This window comes from Mycotypha africana (genome assembly GCF_025528875.1).
Source record: "Mycotypha africana strain NRRL 2978 chromosome Unknown BDF20scaffold_2, whole genome shotgun sequence".
Taxonomy (NCBI): Eukaryota; Fungi; Mucoromycota; class Mucoromycetes; order Mucorales; family Mycotyphaceae; genus Mycotypha; species Mycotypha africana.
Window position 1 is genome coordinate 1,163,991 of NW_026515726.1, and position 15,249 is coordinate 1,179,239.

A 15,249-nucleotide genomic window follows, 5' to 3' on the forward strand; every position below is an offset into this window, starting at 1 on the left:
ACCTTATATAAAGTGGAAACTGTTTTCGATACTTTAGCTTCTCTTCTTTTTAGTTTTTCTATCAGTTTATATACATATTCCATTATCCATTTTTACACTTCCCGCGATGTCCAAAGAAGCGAATAATCTTTCTCAGGACAGTATGGAAAATTCAACGGCTGTTCCTGATCAGCCAGAAATTATCGAGATCGATCCTAAAGTGCAGAAGCGGTTATTAAGAAAGCTTGATCTTCGCCTGATCTCTTTTGCCTTCTTTTCTTATTTCACCAGTAATCTTGTTCGTAATAATATGCGTAAGTTATTCCGTGCACAACTGGATGCAGCGCAAAGTTATCGTTGTCATTTTGTCTAACTTGGTTTTTTTTTTTTTTTTTCTTTAGAAAACGCGTATACCAATGGTATGGACAGAGATGTCAATATCACCTCCGAAGCATACAATTGGTGTGTTACGTTTTTCTTCATCGGTTATATTATTCCACAGATTCCTACAAACATGGTTGTTGCTCGACTTTTACCGCGCTATTTCCTTCCAACTGCTGAACTTATTTGGGGTGCTGTCACCTGCTTCATTGCCCTTGTCAAAACTGCTAATGGCGTTTGGGGCCTTCGATTTATTCAAGGTTTAGCTCAAGCTACCTTCGTGCCTTCCATGGTGTTTATCATTGGTTCCTGGTATACCAGTAAAGAACTTGCTACACGTACTGCTATTTTTATGGCAGGTAATCAACTCTCAGGCGCTATCGGTGGAATTATTGCTGCTGGTATCAATTCCCATTTGAATGGTGCAGGTGGACTCGCTAGCTGGCAGTGGCTTTTTATCATCGAAGGTTTAATGTCTGTTGCTGTTGGTGTTGTTGGATATTGGCTTTTACCCAACTACCCCCATAATACTAGCTGGATCAAAGGCGAAGAAAAAGAATGCGCTATTGCTCGATTAAAAAGTCAAGGCAAACAAATCAAGTCGGAAAAATACACCTGGGAAACTTTCTTGAATGTTTTGGCAACCCCTTATGCTTACATTCTGACTTTGGATTTTATTTGCCTGAACATTGGCAATCAATTTATTTTGAATTTCTCCATCATTTTGAAGGGCATGGGATGGAGCAAAGAACTTGCCAACTATTTGGTGTCACCTATCTATGGCTGGGCTGCTCTTACTGTCGTTGGTTTCGGTAAACTATCTGATCATCTTGGTGAACGTGCCTGGATTATCATCATCGTGCAAATCATTGTATCTGTTTTTTATCTGTTATTGTTCGCAATCAACCATGGTGCTACACCTTTCTGGCTCGTTATGCTTTCCGGCTTTGTCATTGTTAACAATATCTCCATGTTCTCCATTGTCTTTACTTTCATCAATGAGATCTTCGCTTTGGACGCGAACACTCGTGCTTTGGCCATTGCTTGTATCAACTGTATCGGTAACTTGATCCCAAACTTTATCAGTGTGGGGGCTTGGGTCGTTAGCGACGCCCCTAACTTCTACAAAGGCAAAATTGTTAACTTTGCACTATCCGTTGCCTCTATATTGCTCACCTTCGGTTGCTGGTGGTGTCTCAAGAAACAGTACCATCTTCCTGGCTCACATAGAAAAGCGCAAGCTTTTGAAGTTACGGATGTTGAGGAAAAGGCTGACTACGAGAATAAAAAAGATGAGGAGTAATTACGCCTTTTGTCTGTCAAGCTTAAATCATTCTAATTTTATCAACACGGACCAAAGCTACTGTTATAACGTTCGTATCTTTATCAATATCTGTAAGCCTAGCTAATAGCAAAATTTCCTGGCTTTTGTCAGTAATTAATGTATTATAGTATTTATGTGCTTTTTTTATTTCCTTTTATTATGTATTTCTCTTTTAAAAGGATGAATAAAATCCAGTTTTTTTGAATAAAAAAGAAATCATGCCACAATTCTGTCTTTGACAAGGCAAATCAGACTTGCGTGATAATTTGTTCATCCCCGCCCCCCAAAAGCTTAAATTAACGCACGCTATATAATGATTGAAGTGAGTATTTAAGCAAAAGGAACGCACCATTTGCTTCATCTCATACACGATCGAAGTCAAAAGACTACAGCTCCAATGACTATTGCGGTGAAATGTTGGCTAAAAGTAAAACGCTAGCGTGGTAAAATATGCAACCCGGCCGGAAAATCTGCGCGGTTCTAAATGCCATGGATAGTCACGTGCTCCTCTTGATTTATTTGCAATATAAATTAATTTACTAGTTTAAAAAAATATAAAGCAACATGGCGCAGCAGGAAGCGCGCAGGGCTCATAACCCTGAGGTCGTCTGATCGAAACGGACTGTTGCTATCTTTTTTTTATTTGTGCGTTATTTCGTTGTACGTTTCCAATATAGCGTCCAGTTTACCTCCAGTCAATTAGATGGATTTCTCTCCACTATTATGCTTACCTTTCTTTTTTTTTTGGGCCTATCATTACTTAGTGTATAACAATAGATACTTTTGCTCTTTTACGGGTTCTATCGTGCTATAAAAAGATAGATATCACTCTGACCGTTTTGTCATATATGAACATTTTGTATATGTATATGAATAGTCCAGGTTTCCAAAAGAGAGTTCTCTTCGATTGAGTATTGGTCTCTACCTACATAAATTATAAGCTCGGCCTCAACCATCGTTCAGGACAACATGGTTTGAATATAAGTAGGTAGGATAACTTTTAGTAATGAATATTAGGGACAGGTGTTATGAACTGTTCGCTTGCAAGCGTCACCATATCGATGTAAGTGTTTGAGATTCGTTACGATTGGTCTGCTTCAACAAGTCTAGTTTTGAACATGTATATTAAATAGTATTATTCCCACTTTAATCTCACTGAAGAATACTCTGAGGTTTTCATCATCTACCTATTCAATCATATTCATTCTTCTTACCCAAATTATCTCTTTTTAACGACCACGAGAATGTTTCTTTATTAGTGTAATCTAAAAGATATGATATTATACACTTGACTAAACCTCTTTTTGTCATACTACTAGTCAAACCGTATTTCGGATGATATCATATGGTTGGATGTTCTGATACTAGATTAAACAGAAAGGAAGATACAAGAATATCAAACGGAACGATACCTTTGAGCCAATGAATTACCTGAAATCTACCCATTATCTACATTTTCCTTATTTTGAACTGATTGCTTCCCCTGTATTATTATCGTTAAGACTGAAACGTCGATTCTGTGGTTTTCTATTATCTCTCTATTTTCATCTCTCTTTATTATTTCATTCATATCTATTTATACGATTCGCTATCTCATACGTAGTGTTCAATACTCTCAATTGAAAAACCCCCCAAGTAACCTATCACGTTAGACCTAGTCAAATATACCTTAACCACATCAGCAGAAACTTAACCCACAACAACGATATAGAAAATATTACAATCTGTGAATCACTGCCAGAATTCTTTCATCTGTCGGATGTAGTCCTTTGTAATTATGGCGTAACCGCAGAGACGGCTTCCTATAATGAATTTTTCAAAACCATGCGTTTACAAGGTAACTTTATCAAAAAGCATTACGTATACAATGTGTTATTGCATACAGTATCCTTAGTGTATATACTATATGTATCAATAAAGATCTTTCACCATTTAACAACATTCAATGTTTACTTTATAGTCCATGTGGTACAGTTATTATCAAATGTCGTCTCTGATGCTTTATAACAAATTCTTCTCCAAGATAGAGTTAGAAAAGGAGTTTTACGGTGTCCTACCTACAGAAAGTCTTGCAAAAGCTTCAATTGACCTTGGAAATAACTTTGTCTCTGGTTGAGGTACTCCATTTTATCATTAATGTAGTGCTCTAACTCTTTCTTCTTATCTTCAATAGACCTGAGAAAAGAGATCTCAGCACGTTAAAACATTATCTGCTATTTTCAAAAAACAAAAACACCATCAAAGTTATATTTACTGTTTGATTTGTCTATGTTCCTCCATGAATATCTGGAATTCATCAGCGAGGCTTTGAGAAGCTATAAAGTTTTCTCGGTTATTCAACCCTGTTTTCTCTTCTCTATGCTATATAGAGATAGTAAAATGATATTACCACGATTAAGAGAAGTACACTTGTGTTCATCAACGGTCTGCAGCTGATGATTCCCATTTTTGCTTTGCGGATGAGTGACAGTGACAAGAACATTCTTACAGTCATTGTTGTCACTAGTAACACTCGCAGTAGAACTTTTTTCAGGCCTCACATTATCAAGTTGCATCAATTCCTCTTCAGAAAAGTCGAGGATATTCTCATCTTCTTTGCTGACTTTTTGTAAAGACTGGCATTTTTGATCTTTCTGGTTTAAAAGTTCATTGTTATTAGACTCAGATGTTAATTGCTCTTGAGAGTCCTTTTGATGGTAAGCTTCAGTGCCTTTGAGCGTGGCAGCAGTTGTTGTACCATTCATCATATTATGATTGACTTCAACCGTATTGTGAATGGCTTGCTGTTGTTGCTGTTGTTGTTGTTGTTGTTGAGGAGGAAGAATGTGAGTAGAAGGATGTTGAGAAGGCGGAGACGCTGGCTGATACTGAATTTGGTATTGTGGATCAAACTCTGGTTGAACAGAACCCGAGCCATTGACAACAGATGCACCTATTGTATTGTCCTTCGTTCCACCTTCTACTCCAAGGGTGCTATTGTCGTTCATTATCGAAGAGCAGATGGAGAATGTGGAGGGTGCCGCAGTATTATTTTCGGTTATCAAATCGAAACTGTTGTCATGGATGTTATTCATCCTGTTTCTAAGACCAAGAGAAGCTAAAGCAGCAGCAGCAGCAGCAGGCACATGAGTACTATCATTGTTGTGATGTAAGGTGAATATCGTTGGTTTATTTCTTTTGCTAATCTTTGAACGTGTCAGCCAACTTCCGGGTAACGAATCAGGAAGTATAAGAGAAGGAGTCTTTGGCATTGATTCAGATTGGCACGTTGAAAAGAAAAAAGCGTTAAAACGGAAAAGAAAAAAAGACACTAATGTAAGTCAATCGAACAAACACCGTTTTCAACAAGGCTAGTAAACTGAATGCTTGATGCTGGCCTTGTCAGGGCTGAGATAGAATAGGCACTCTTTCTTCTTTTCTATTCTCATTATGCAGCAACATTTCAGGCTGAACAGGGCCCAAACGACGGTGAAAGGTGTGACACACCAAACAACGGTTCGCTTTTTAATAGGTTGGAGGCAGTAGCAATCATAGAGAGGAATGTCTTTTTTTTTTTTTTTTTATTTTCGAACCAAATTTGGGTTTTGCTCTTTTTAGCCTCATTAACAGAACATTTTTTTTTTTTTTTTTTTTTTTTTTTTTTTGCTGCATGAATTTCTTCGCATTGAGAAACTTTAATTCGTTCGTTCTTTCCTTTCTTTTCCCACTATCCTTAACATAACTTTCACATTTTTCTTTCGACATTCAGTCGATTTACCAACAAGCCTGAATTTCAAATGAGTAAACAACGAAGAAATTCTACCGATCACCGTCATCTCTACAAACGCAATAGTATCTCAAGAAGCCCCGATGAGACTATTAAGCGACGTGTAGCTTTAAATGAGACTTTGCGTAGGAAACATAGGGAGCAGTTAATTACTGCAAAACGTTTCCGCAATTTGACTCGCCAAGAAGAATACGAGAGTACAGGTGAAGAAGAGCCTGAAGATGAAAAGAATGAAAATGATGGTAACAAGAAAGAGATAGCATTACAAAAAATGCGGGGGGGGGTTAACACTCGTAAATTGAAATATTATGTTTTCTTTCAGAGGACATTAGTCCCTATTACAGACTCACGAAAGCCCAAGTAGAAGGCCTTTCAAAAGACTTGAATAGCGATCAACGCAACGTCCGTGTGTTTGCTGCACAGCATATCAGCAAATTCGTATTAGAGCCTGCTCAAGCTCTCATCAAATTTATTACAGAAGGCAACTGCATTGAGGCATTAACTGTAAAGTATTCGAGCATGATTGGTTGAATAGCAGGCAATTCCATAGAATTAGGCTCAACCATGTCTTTAATGCTTGTACTTTGTCTTGTTTTAGCGAATGCTGTCCAGTGCAGACATAGAAGAAAAAATCGAAGCCGCGCAAACTATTTCCAGTGAGTCGGCATAAAAAAAAGGCTGGTTGAGGTTTACTTGCTTTTCTGATCAATGACACATGCTTTATATGCTTTAGATATTGCTGCAGGTCCCTATGATCTCTGGATAAAATCAACATCGACTGTGCCTTACCTCATTTCTCTTCTTAACTCTGATAATATGGTAAGAAGAGAAACATTTTTTTTTACAAAAAAAGCGGAGACGGCCCTTCTATTCCCCATAGTTTTGCTGGGATAACTGATGGGTCCTTTTCATTCCTTCTTCTTTTGAATGGTCGTGTTACGTACACATTGTCTGTATTTAGAATCTGAGGGAAATAGCAGCTGGTGCGCTAGGTAATATGGCAGCCGAAGACCTAGGGGATATGAACGACGAGGATGACAAGGTTCGCGAAACTATTCGTAATAACGGAGCCATTAAACCGTTGATTCGTATGCTTGATTCCAATGATACACGTCTTGTTACTTCTGCCTGCTTTGCATTAGCCAACCTGGCTCGGGGTGAAGAAGCGCAGTTGAAAGATTTCTTTACAACGAAAATTTCGGATAAATTACTGAAGAATCTAGAGAACGAGGAAACTGCCACCGAGGTTTGCTGGGTCATCAGTTATTTGACAGCTGGAAGTGAAAGCTTTCGCCGAGAAATAATGCAGAAAGAATTTGCCGCGCCTTTAGTGAAGAGTTTGGCTCTTCTAGCTGAACAAGGACCTGTCGTTTTGCCGGTTCTCCGAACTTTGGGTAATTTAGTGGCAACGGACGAGTATCTGGAAACCATAGCAGAACATGATGACTTTTTGCCTAACGTGCTCAAATTAGTGCGATCGGATCAAAGGTGAGTTGAATGAAAGAATAAACTATAAAAGAACAGAGGGGGCGTCTTTGATTCATATACTCTACATTTTTTTATTTTTTTTTCCCCTCCACATATTGTCTAACAAAGTAGGGCCTTGAAGAAAGAAGCATTGTGGGTTCTGTCAAATGTTACTTCAACGTGAGTTTTTATACCTACTATCCATGCTGGCATTTGTTTCAATTTGCTAACGGGTCTCGTAGGTCAAATAATCGTATCATCGAAAAATTGCAAGAACTAGATGCTATTAAAAGCCTATCGGAGCTTGTGCTTCGAGGAGCGTTTGATATTCGTAAAGGTGTAAGTAAACATTAAAAAACATCACCACAGCTAGCATCTATTAGTAACATACCGTCCATACCATTGATAGGCCGCATACTGTATCATGAACATTGCAAACCATGGAGCCGAATATCTAAGCAAATTAAAACATAAAGAACTACTCCCAGCCTTCTTGGAGCTGCTAAAATCGCAAGATGCTGATATGATGAGATTAGCTCTTGGATATATTGAATTGCTTTTGACTCAATTGCCAAATGTAAGATAGACTAAATGATGTTGAACGCAGGGATTACAGAATTTTCTTACACTAGTCATCATTTCTTAATCTGAAGGGAAAGGAAATCATTGAAAATGTACCTGATTGTATGGAGGCTTTGGCAGCTGTTGCTCCAGCACCGGATCCAGAATTATATGATTTTGCGAACCGACTCGTTGATCAATACTATAATGAGTCCCCAGATATGCAAGAGTAAGAATAAGAAAACATGAAGCAGTAGGTATAGTATCAGTAGAATTTCATGTAGATCGTATATGTAAAAAAAACCTTACCTTAGCTAGCTCATGAGATTTTTTTCAATAAGTCATCATTCTTACATAAGCGAAATATTGAATAAAAAACATACCAACTTCAAAATACAACACTCTTAGAAGACTTTCACATAGGGTAAATTGATAGTGTTGAAAGAAGCAGCATTGATAATTCTAATGAAAGGCCCGCAAATGCGGTTATTTACCTGTAGTAGTACTACGGGCACAGCGTAAGGCAAAGGCTTAAAAGGGCTCAAAGCCTACTTATCTTTGTTGAAGTAATTGCTTTTATGACATGATTTTAACAAAAAAAACGGATGAAGAGCTCGGCTGTATAGTTGAACTTGTCTTTGGTTACAGCCTTATAAAGCAGGCTCAGCCTCTGTCTCGCATTGCTGCTCAAAATCGAAATATATATAACCTTTATAAAGAGAACCTGTACTATCATCTACATGCTGTATTTACAGTTCCTTGACTCCGCAATTTCTTTTCTGTCTTTTTGATCAAGAATTGTCACAAGCTGCGACTTTTGCATAACTTTGTTGAAATAGAGGATGGAGAACAGTGAAAAATTCCCCATTCAAAATAAACAAGCAGCTATCACTCTCAATGGAGTTCATACAGAGATCTTTCTAACGGGATTTGCAGACAAGATCTTTGTTGTAATCACTCAGTATGGAAAGATTGGCAGTCTTGTAAGAACTATTCACCTCAAAATTAAAAAAGATCAAGTAAAAAATGCCACTAATTACGCTTTTGCAAATACTCAATGTAATACATAAGATTCAAACATCTCTAGACATTGCACCTCAGTTAGCAGCTAATCCTTCTGCGATACCTACGACAAGTCAAGTGCTCATGGGTGAATCAATTGGCGAGCAGTGCGACCTATATATGTTGTATTCCACTTCAATTATTCAAGCTATTGCAGCCATGAATCCACAAGAAAAGCGACCGCTATTGTTGGGAATTGCATTAAAACCAGTAGATGACATAAAGCAACGAAAAGAGATTTTTAACGCCATCATTGATCAAGTGATTGCTCATCCAGTGTGGTAGATTTCGCTGATTCCTATCTTAGCTAATCCTATGTACAGATCCTTTATTATACATAATATATAAATGTAAGAACGCGTAAAACTGCAATGTTAAAAAAACTATAATACATAAATCATCTTCAATAACAGTATGGACTTATTCATCAAACATCTCATCAAATGTGTCTTTATCTAATTTGCCCTTTTTAACCTTTTTGAACATTCTTTCTTCTTTAGCCAACTCTTCCCATTCATCCACGTCTTCTTCCATTTGTCGCTTTTTGTTCTCTGCTTCTTCTTCTGCTTTTCTTTTCAGATACTCTTTCTTTGCTTGCTTCTTCTCTTTTCGTACTTGCTTTCGTTTTTGTGCTTCCTGCTTCTCCGACCAAGCGACAGACTTCTTTTTCGGCTGATGACTGTTAGCTTTCTGTTGAGGTCCTTTTTCCTGATACTCTTTCAATTCTCTCAAACGTTTCGCTTCTCTCTGTTTATCGAGATACTTAAATGTATCCCAGTTGATCTCTTCTTCCACAAACTTATTCGTCGCGCCCTCCGACGACAACTGTGTCTTAAGTTCAGGCATTTTGGGCAGCTTTAACAGACCGAACCCCATTGCCAATTGACACAGATCAATATCTTTAATTCTAAAGATATAGCTGGCTTCATGTTTTGAGTAGGAACGAGCCCAAGATACAAATGCTTTCAACGATCGATCGCTGATATCTCTATCTGTTTTGACAATCGCTCGTATGGATTGAATGAATGGCATCACTTCCTCATCTTCGACCTTTACTGAAGTTGCCTTTTCGTCCACTTCCATCTCATGCTTACTATTGTCACGCTGCACGCTATTGTCAAAGACCGTCAAATCAGGCATGATGTATGGTTTGCGTTGTATGGGTATTTTTCTCAGTTTTAACAAATCAATGTAAAGCTCTTCTCTTCCTCTCACTAAAATCACTGTAGCATGACCCTTTCGTCCTGCACGTCCTGCACGCCCACAGCGATGAGAGAAAGCCTTGGGGTCTTGTGGTGGGTCGACTTGTATCACATAGTCTAAATCTGAAATATCCAATCCTCTCGAAGCGACATCTGTGCATAATAGAACGGCAGGTATGGCAGGCGATAATTCCGTAAAACTGGTGTAGGTCAGTGATCGACGCTTGGTGTCCATTTGTCCATGTAATGAGTGAAAGGAGAAGGGTTTGAGTTGTGGTAATCTACTGAGAATTTTATAAAAGTAATCGACCATGGCACACGTGGCGAAATAGACAATAAATTTACGAGCTCCATCTTCTTCATTTTGTAATTCACTTAATAAGATACGTGTCATTTGTAATAGTTTCTGATCAGCATCGCAGACAACATAATCAATATCCAGAGTCGTAGGTGTACGTTGTACTTCTCCTTTGTTTGCCAAATCCTCTACTTTCACCACAATACGTACAGGATTACGAAGGCCTGCACGTACCAACTCTGAAATAGCATCTGTCATTGTAGCAGAAAAGAGACCCGTACGTCGCTGTTTGGGAAGCTGTGCAATAATGCTGTTAAGCTGCTTTGAAAATCCCATATCCAACAGCCGATCGGCCTCGTCCATCACTAAAACTTCCAACTCTTTTGTATTGACCAAGTGTTGTCCAGCTCTTAGTAATTCGTCCAAACGACCAGGCGTACCGATCAAAATACGTGGATGCTGTTCCTTGAATGATTTGATATCGTCGATAATTGAGTTGGATCCACCAATAAATAGTCCAGATTGAATCTCTTCTTGCTTTTCATCGTCAAACTCATCGACAAAAGTCTGGCAAACAGAATGAATTTGCTGTGCCAACTCTCGAGTAGGTGTAATGATGATAGCGCCAATTTCATAGTTCTTAAGAGGTTCTTCTCGTCTCAATAGCTTTTCAAGAATCGGAATAACGAAGGAGAGTGTTTTACCGGAACCTGTTACAGCTTCGACAACAACATCCTTATTTTTCATAAACAGCGGAATAGCGCCCGCTTGAACAGGTGTCATGGTTTCAAAGCCCATATTATCTAAAGTGGCTAAACTACAAAAATGGAAGCAGATCGAATTAGCTCATCGATCAACAAAACCCACAGACTAAGATGAACCATGCTCTCTTATTACATTGTGTCATTCAAAGGTATTTCTAAGGATCGCCAGGATCCAGCATGATTAGGAACTGCAGACATGGTATAAACTAAGTTTGTGAAGAATCAAGTATAAATGGCGGATCTTGACCAGTAATTTATTGTTGTAGTGCATTATATAAGCCACTGCTTCTGGGTTTATTAACAAAAAAGGGATGCATAAAATCGGTAAATAGCAGACGGCAGAATAATTCGTCTTTGATTCGAATTCAAACCTGCGTGAATAGTGTCCTGACAGGACCTTTGCAATTCATTTAATCTCTCCACGAACTTACTCACAGTACTCACAAAATTTACTACATCTAATCGATTTAATCCGTTCTTATCCATTGCTTGATATAGAATATAAATCTGTTCTAATAGTGTATTCACGATGGCCATTTCTTCGAGCTGATATTGCTGTAGTTGCTTTGTGATCTCTTGCTGCTGATAGCTGCTATGTATTTGTTGTTCCCGCTGATGATGTTGTTGCTGACTTATTTGGGCACATTGACAAATATATTGAGCCTCACCAAAAATCATAAAAAAATACTCGCTAAAAGGGCCATTGAATTCCGTCATATGTGCAATGGCAGGCGGTCCTACGGGTGTCGTGGCGGTACTAATGTTATCGTTATATGCTGAAGCAGTAGGTGCCATTACGGGCGTCGTTGAAGGTATTGTACCTGTAGCTACAGAAACAGTAGCAGTAGAAGAGCCCGTGGGTGTCGGTTCTAAAAGGTTTTCTTCGAGCATTGAGTATTCAGGCTCTACTGCTGCGGAAGGGCTTGCCATCCATGAGTCTGATAGATAGTCATATAATAAAAAACCATCAATCCTTCTCTTCTTGCCACGCAAAACAAGTGCCGAAGAGGATGGTGATGCGTATCTCTGATGTTGAGGGGCCAAATGAAAGGAGCTGACTTTAATATAGTATGGTAAACCTGCTGTAGCAGGAGCCAGAAAAACGCCTTTGAGGCGTATTAAATCCCCAGTACGAATCTGATTTCGATGGATATAGTCAATGTTTTCCGGACGATGTACTTGGCATTGGATCGAAAGGTTTGATAGAGCAATATTAAAAATGGCAGTATTCTTATCGTCATAAACAGGATCGGAAGTAAGGTGAGTTTCTGTATAAATAACAGTCATAATAAGTTGAGTACTACTGACAGGACACTGACAGAATTGTGGCAGAAATACTTGAAGAAAAGATGTTAAGGATCAAAGGTTGAAAAAACTGGTTTAAAAAAAGAAACAAACCATAGATTTTGTTTAATAAAACTTTGTGTCAAGGGACAATGGAGCCATATTTACCGTTCATTGGCTCCCATCTCTTTTATCAACGGTCTTTTGCAAAAAGGAAAACAATAAATAAATAAGCCTTTCTGTATTGTTTCCCATTATTATCACTTCCTGGCAGTATCTGAATTGTTTAAATCGGTATCTGATGCAAAGAAGACGAATACGGTAAGGGTAAATTATAGAAAAGAAAAGTTATTGATCTTTTTTCATTGTTTATGTCGTTCTATTTAAATCAGACAACTGTTCGAAACGGGCTTGTAACTTGGGTATTTCCAGTAGCTTTGCTTCAATCTGTCAGAAAAAAATTACAACGTTACTAAGCATAATTATACTAAAAGTTGTTTCACACCCGCCATATTATCTTATTCCTCTTACTTGATTCCTTTCTTCTTGCAGTGCTAATCTCTTTTCCGCATCCAATCGAGTAAAGACATATCCACCTTGACCATCATACTGTAAAATAAAGTTATGATACTTCCATAAAGAAGGACGGTGAGATACTGTCAATAACGAAATACCCAACGATGTAGCGTGCGTATACATGATCTTCTCTATGTCCATGCTGACAGCACTTGTACATTCATCCAGGATGGCATAACGAGGAGCATGATAAAAAAGCCTAGCCATAGCAATCTAATGGTAACCATATTAAGGGTAACACTCAGTACTCGTGCTTTCCTATCTGGTCAGATATTAATAACCTACACGCTGCTTATCACCACCTGAAAGAGCCAATCCCCACTCCTTTTCAGCATCCCAACCACCTTCTCTTTCAACGATATGTTCAATATGAACAATTTTAAGAATATCTAGCAAGGCTTGATCTGACACATTTTTCTCTTTCATTTCTTTGACAGTATCAGGATATAAAATTCTATTTGGCAGTAAAATAAAATAGTCAAGAAACAAATGATGCAATCCCCGAGGGTAGGTAACTACCCTTGATTTTATGCTACTTACTGGTCTCTCAATGTACCCAATGATAAATAGGGTCTTTGAGGTATGTAAAAAATGTCTCTATGATCAGGCTTATGGACTGTACCGCCGTAAATAGGCCATAAACCTCCGAGGATACGAAATAGAGAGGATTTACCACAACCGTTTGGACCAACAATTAGCAAATGCATCTATTTGAAGTTCAAAATTCATCACTAAAAAGTTCGAAATGCATAATTGTTCGCGACTTCACTTACTCCTGGCTTCACATGAAAAGTTAACTTCGGTACGAGTATATCTCCATTGGGACTGATGATAGGAACATCAATAAATTCAATATTGTCACTCATAACAATTCTTCCACGACCATCAAGTGCACCTACACCGTGCTCTCTTTCTCCATGGAATTGCTTGGCTGATTTATTGGAGGAAGAAACCAAGTTCTTTTGATATTGGCCCTTTTTCACATCATCAAAAACTTGCAGCAAATCGTGAACTCTTGCGGTGTAACCTGCCAACTCGGTAATCTCTTTATAGGCATACATGATACGGCCGACTGCATCAGATGAACTCATCAATAAGCGACGGTTGGTAACAAAACCTTCTGTTCTTCCGCCCACATCATCGAGTGTCTGCTTCGTTGATGAAATTGCAGTATATTTATTCAAACCGGGAACATCGAAGAATACAGGTACTGAACATAATACCAACCCGCAAGCGCCCCAGAAATACTTAATGACAAAATCCTCCAGCATACCATGCGGTACTCTTAATTTGAATACACGATTCACATGACGTATCAACTTCAAATATGAATGATCAAGCTCATGCTTCTCAATTGTTTGACCATTCAAAAATGATATCTCTTCGGCATTGTCGATCAGACGAGAATGGCGAAACCGGAATTCACCTTCTAACTTTTGTTCATCAGCTACCATAGAACCGAAGCTAGGTGTGTATTTTCGCATTAAGATTGATGACAGATGAATTATCAACGACCCTAGAAACACTGCTTCGAAACCTACATTGCGTGCCAATTGGAAATTGTAGATATACACATCCAAAATAGGTTTAGCAAGGTTAGAATATAGCTCAGCCAAAGAAGTAGAGAATTTGGATATATCAACAGTAATACACTGATCCACATTTTTTATGCGATCATCCAGATTACCCACGGCGTAAAATGTCATGTCGCTTAAGTATTTGTTGTGAATATAAGTAGTGAGACGAGTGCGGAACTGAATAGCTAGTTTACTTTGCATATAGGTCAACTGATGATATCAGCGTGTTTAGACGTCAACGTTGATCGAGAATATGAAGTTCTTATGATTACTTACCATACTATTTGTATAGGTTGCAGGAATTGCTACGATCATCCACCATGCGATACCTAGCATAAATTCTTTTAAATGTCCTCGAACCAGTGCGCTAACAATTCTGCCATCCAAAGAAGCTATATACACTGACAAGACTGTTCTAAAAACTAGAAAGATAAAATGATTTTGCTGGTGAACCAGTGCCAAAAAAAAATGGGAGCGTGTGCTAAAAAGCCTTATATGAAACTTACTCAAGAAGCCTGAGTGAATAATCAGCATCCAAAATTCTTTCGATCTGATACCAGGCATAGCTATTTTCAAAATTCTGTAGAGCTGTTTAAAGAAAATTATATCAACCTAGCATATTGTTCACAAGTTACGCACTTGTAAGGTTATAATTTCTTTGATTCCTTGTATAATATTCTATTTCTATTTATCTCTTTACTTCAACTTTTCTTTTCTCTTTATCGTTGAATTCCCTGCCTTTTCTTTGGTTTGCCTTTGCTGAAGAAAATTGGTTTGTAGCCTTCGTTTTCTCATCGTCTGTAAGATCTTTAAGTTTTCGCAACTGCTGAATGAGCTTCTTTAAGGACAGAAAGGATCGGACCAATAAGTATAATAATATAGACCGCCGTATAAGTATTCTATTGTTCGAATAGAGCTTAAATAATTTGTTTAAGGAAGGCGACGAATCCACCCAGTGTTGAAAATCAGCCAACTTTGATAATACACCTGGCATTGAGACGATAGCAA

The 15,249-nt window shown here is 38.2% G+C and overlaps 6 protein-coding genes and 1 non-coding gene across 7 annotated transcripts; 4 read left to right on the plus strand and 3 right to left on the minus strand.

Moving 5' to 3' along the window:
• Positions 1-357: 357 nt before the first annotated feature.
• Positions 358-2,111, plus strand: BDF20DRAFT_851625 (major facilitator superfamily domain-containing protein). Its single transcript, XM_053080033.1, has one exon. The coding sequence runs from the start codon at positions 401-403 to the stop codon at positions 1,661-1,663; it is 1,263 nt and encodes a 420-aa protein (XP_052939048.1). The 5' UTR covers positions 358-400; the 3' UTR covers positions 1,664-2,111.
• A 131-nt stretch (positions 2,112-2,242) lies between these two features.
• Positions 2,243-2,315, plus strand: BDF20DRAFT_t25. The gene has a single exon. It is a non-coding gene; the product is annotated as a tRNA-Met (tRNA).
• Positions 2,316-3,396: 1,081 nt separating this feature from the next.
• Positions 3,397-5,209, minus strand: BDF20DRAFT_282625 (uncharacterized protein). The gene is made up of 3 exons (XM_053075081.1): positions 4,074-5,209; positions 3,939-3,999; positions 3,397-3,859 (listed from the first exon to the last, which is right to left on the minus strand). Exons 1-3 carry the CDS (start codon positions 4,933-4,935, stop codon positions 3,742-3,744), a joined length of 1,041 nt encoding a protein of 346 aa, XP_052939049.1. The 5' UTR covers positions 4,936-5,209; the 3' UTR covers positions 3,397-3,741.
• Positions 5,210-5,379: 170 nt separating this feature from the next.
• Positions 5,380-7,902, plus strand: BDF20DRAFT_851651 (armadillo-type protein). The gene is made up of 9 exons (XM_053080034.1): positions 5,380-5,692; positions 5,773-5,954; positions 6,049-6,106; positions 6,184-6,269; positions 6,412-6,938; positions 7,047-7,097; positions 7,160-7,256; positions 7,327-7,494; positions 7,571-7,902. The coding sequence occupies exons 1-9, from the start codon at positions 5,461-5,463 to the stop codon at positions 7,709-7,711; spliced, it is 1,542 nt and encodes a 513-aa protein (XP_052939050.1). The 5' UTR covers positions 5,380-5,460; the 3' UTR covers positions 7,712-7,902.
• A 602-nt stretch (positions 7,903-8,504) lies between these two features.
• Positions 8,505-8,825, plus strand: BDF20DRAFT_815066 (uncharacterized protein; the record flags this gene model as incomplete). Its single annotated transcript, XM_053077042.1, has 1 exon — positions 8,505-8,825. The coding sequence occupies one exon, from the start codon at positions 8,505-8,507 to the stop codon at positions 8,823-8,825; it is 321 nt and encodes a 106-aa protein (XP_052939051.1).
• BDF20DRAFT_283036 (P-loop containing nucleoside triphosphate hydrolase protein) lies at positions 8,601-11,065 on the minus strand. Its single transcript, XM_053075082.1, has 2 exons — positions 10,938-11,065; positions 8,601-10,857 (listed from the first exon to the last, which is right to left on the minus strand). Exons 1-2 carry the CDS (start codon positions 11,000-11,002, stop codon positions 8,961-8,963), a joined length of 1,962 nt encoding a protein of 653 aa, XP_052939052.1. The 5' UTR covers positions 11,003-11,065; the 3' UTR covers positions 8,601-8,960.
• A 1,392-nt stretch (positions 11,066-12,457) lies between these two features.
• Positions 12,458-15,235, minus strand: BDF20DRAFT_904674 (uncharacterized protein; the record flags this gene model as incomplete). Its single annotated transcript, XM_053083062.1, has 9 exons — positions 12,458-12,535; positions 12,620-12,877; positions 12,950-13,118; positions 13,205-13,371; positions 13,438-14,201; positions 14,352-14,418; positions 14,518-14,663; positions 14,748-14,853; positions 14,942-15,235. The coding sequence occupies 9 exons, from the start codon at positions 15,233-15,235 to the stop codon at positions 12,458-12,460; spliced, it is 2,049 nt and encodes a 682-aa protein (XP_052939053.1).
• Positions 15,236-15,249: the final 14 nt, after the last annotated feature.

Excerpts from the sequence above, each read along its gene's own strand:
- BDF20DRAFT_851651 (XM_053080034.1), top strand. The coding sequence starts at position 5,461 with ATGAGTAAACAACGAAGAAATTCTACCGATCACCGTCATCTCTACAAA. Across the intron at positions 7,098-7,159 it reads CTGTCAAATGTTACTTCAAC|GTCAAATAATCGTATCATCG; the intron begins GTGAGTTTTTAT and ends CGGGTCTCGTAG. Across the intron at positions 7,495-7,570 it reads TTTTGACTCAATTGCCAAAT|GGAAAGGAAATCATTGAAAA; the intron begins GTAAGATAGACT and ends CTTAATCTGAAG.
- BDF20DRAFT_282625 (XM_053075081.1), bottom strand. The coding sequence starts at position 4,935 with ATGCCAAAGACTCCTTCTCTTATACTTCCTGATTCGTTACCCGGAAGT. Across the intron at positions 4,000-4,073 it reads GTGTACTTCTCTTAATCGTG|CTTCTCAAAGCCTCGCTGAT; the intron begins GTAATATCATTT and ends AAAACTTTATAG. Across the intron at positions 3,860-3,938 it reads GAACATAGACAAATCAAACA|GTCTATTGAAGATAAGAAGA; the intron begins GTAAATATAACT and ends CTCTTTTCTCAG.
- BDF20DRAFT_851625 (XM_053080033.1), top strand. The coding sequence starts at position 401 with ATGGACAGAGATGTCAATATCACCTCCGAAGCATACAATTGGTGTGTT.
- BDF20DRAFT_283036 (XM_053075082.1), bottom strand. The coding sequence starts at position 11,002 with ATGTCTGCAGTTCCTAATCATGCTGGATCCTGGCGATCCTTAGAAATA. Across the intron at positions 10,858-10,937 it reads ATACCTTTGAATGACACAAT|TTTAGCCACTTTAGATAATA; the intron begins GTAATAAGAGAG and ends CCATTTTTGTAG.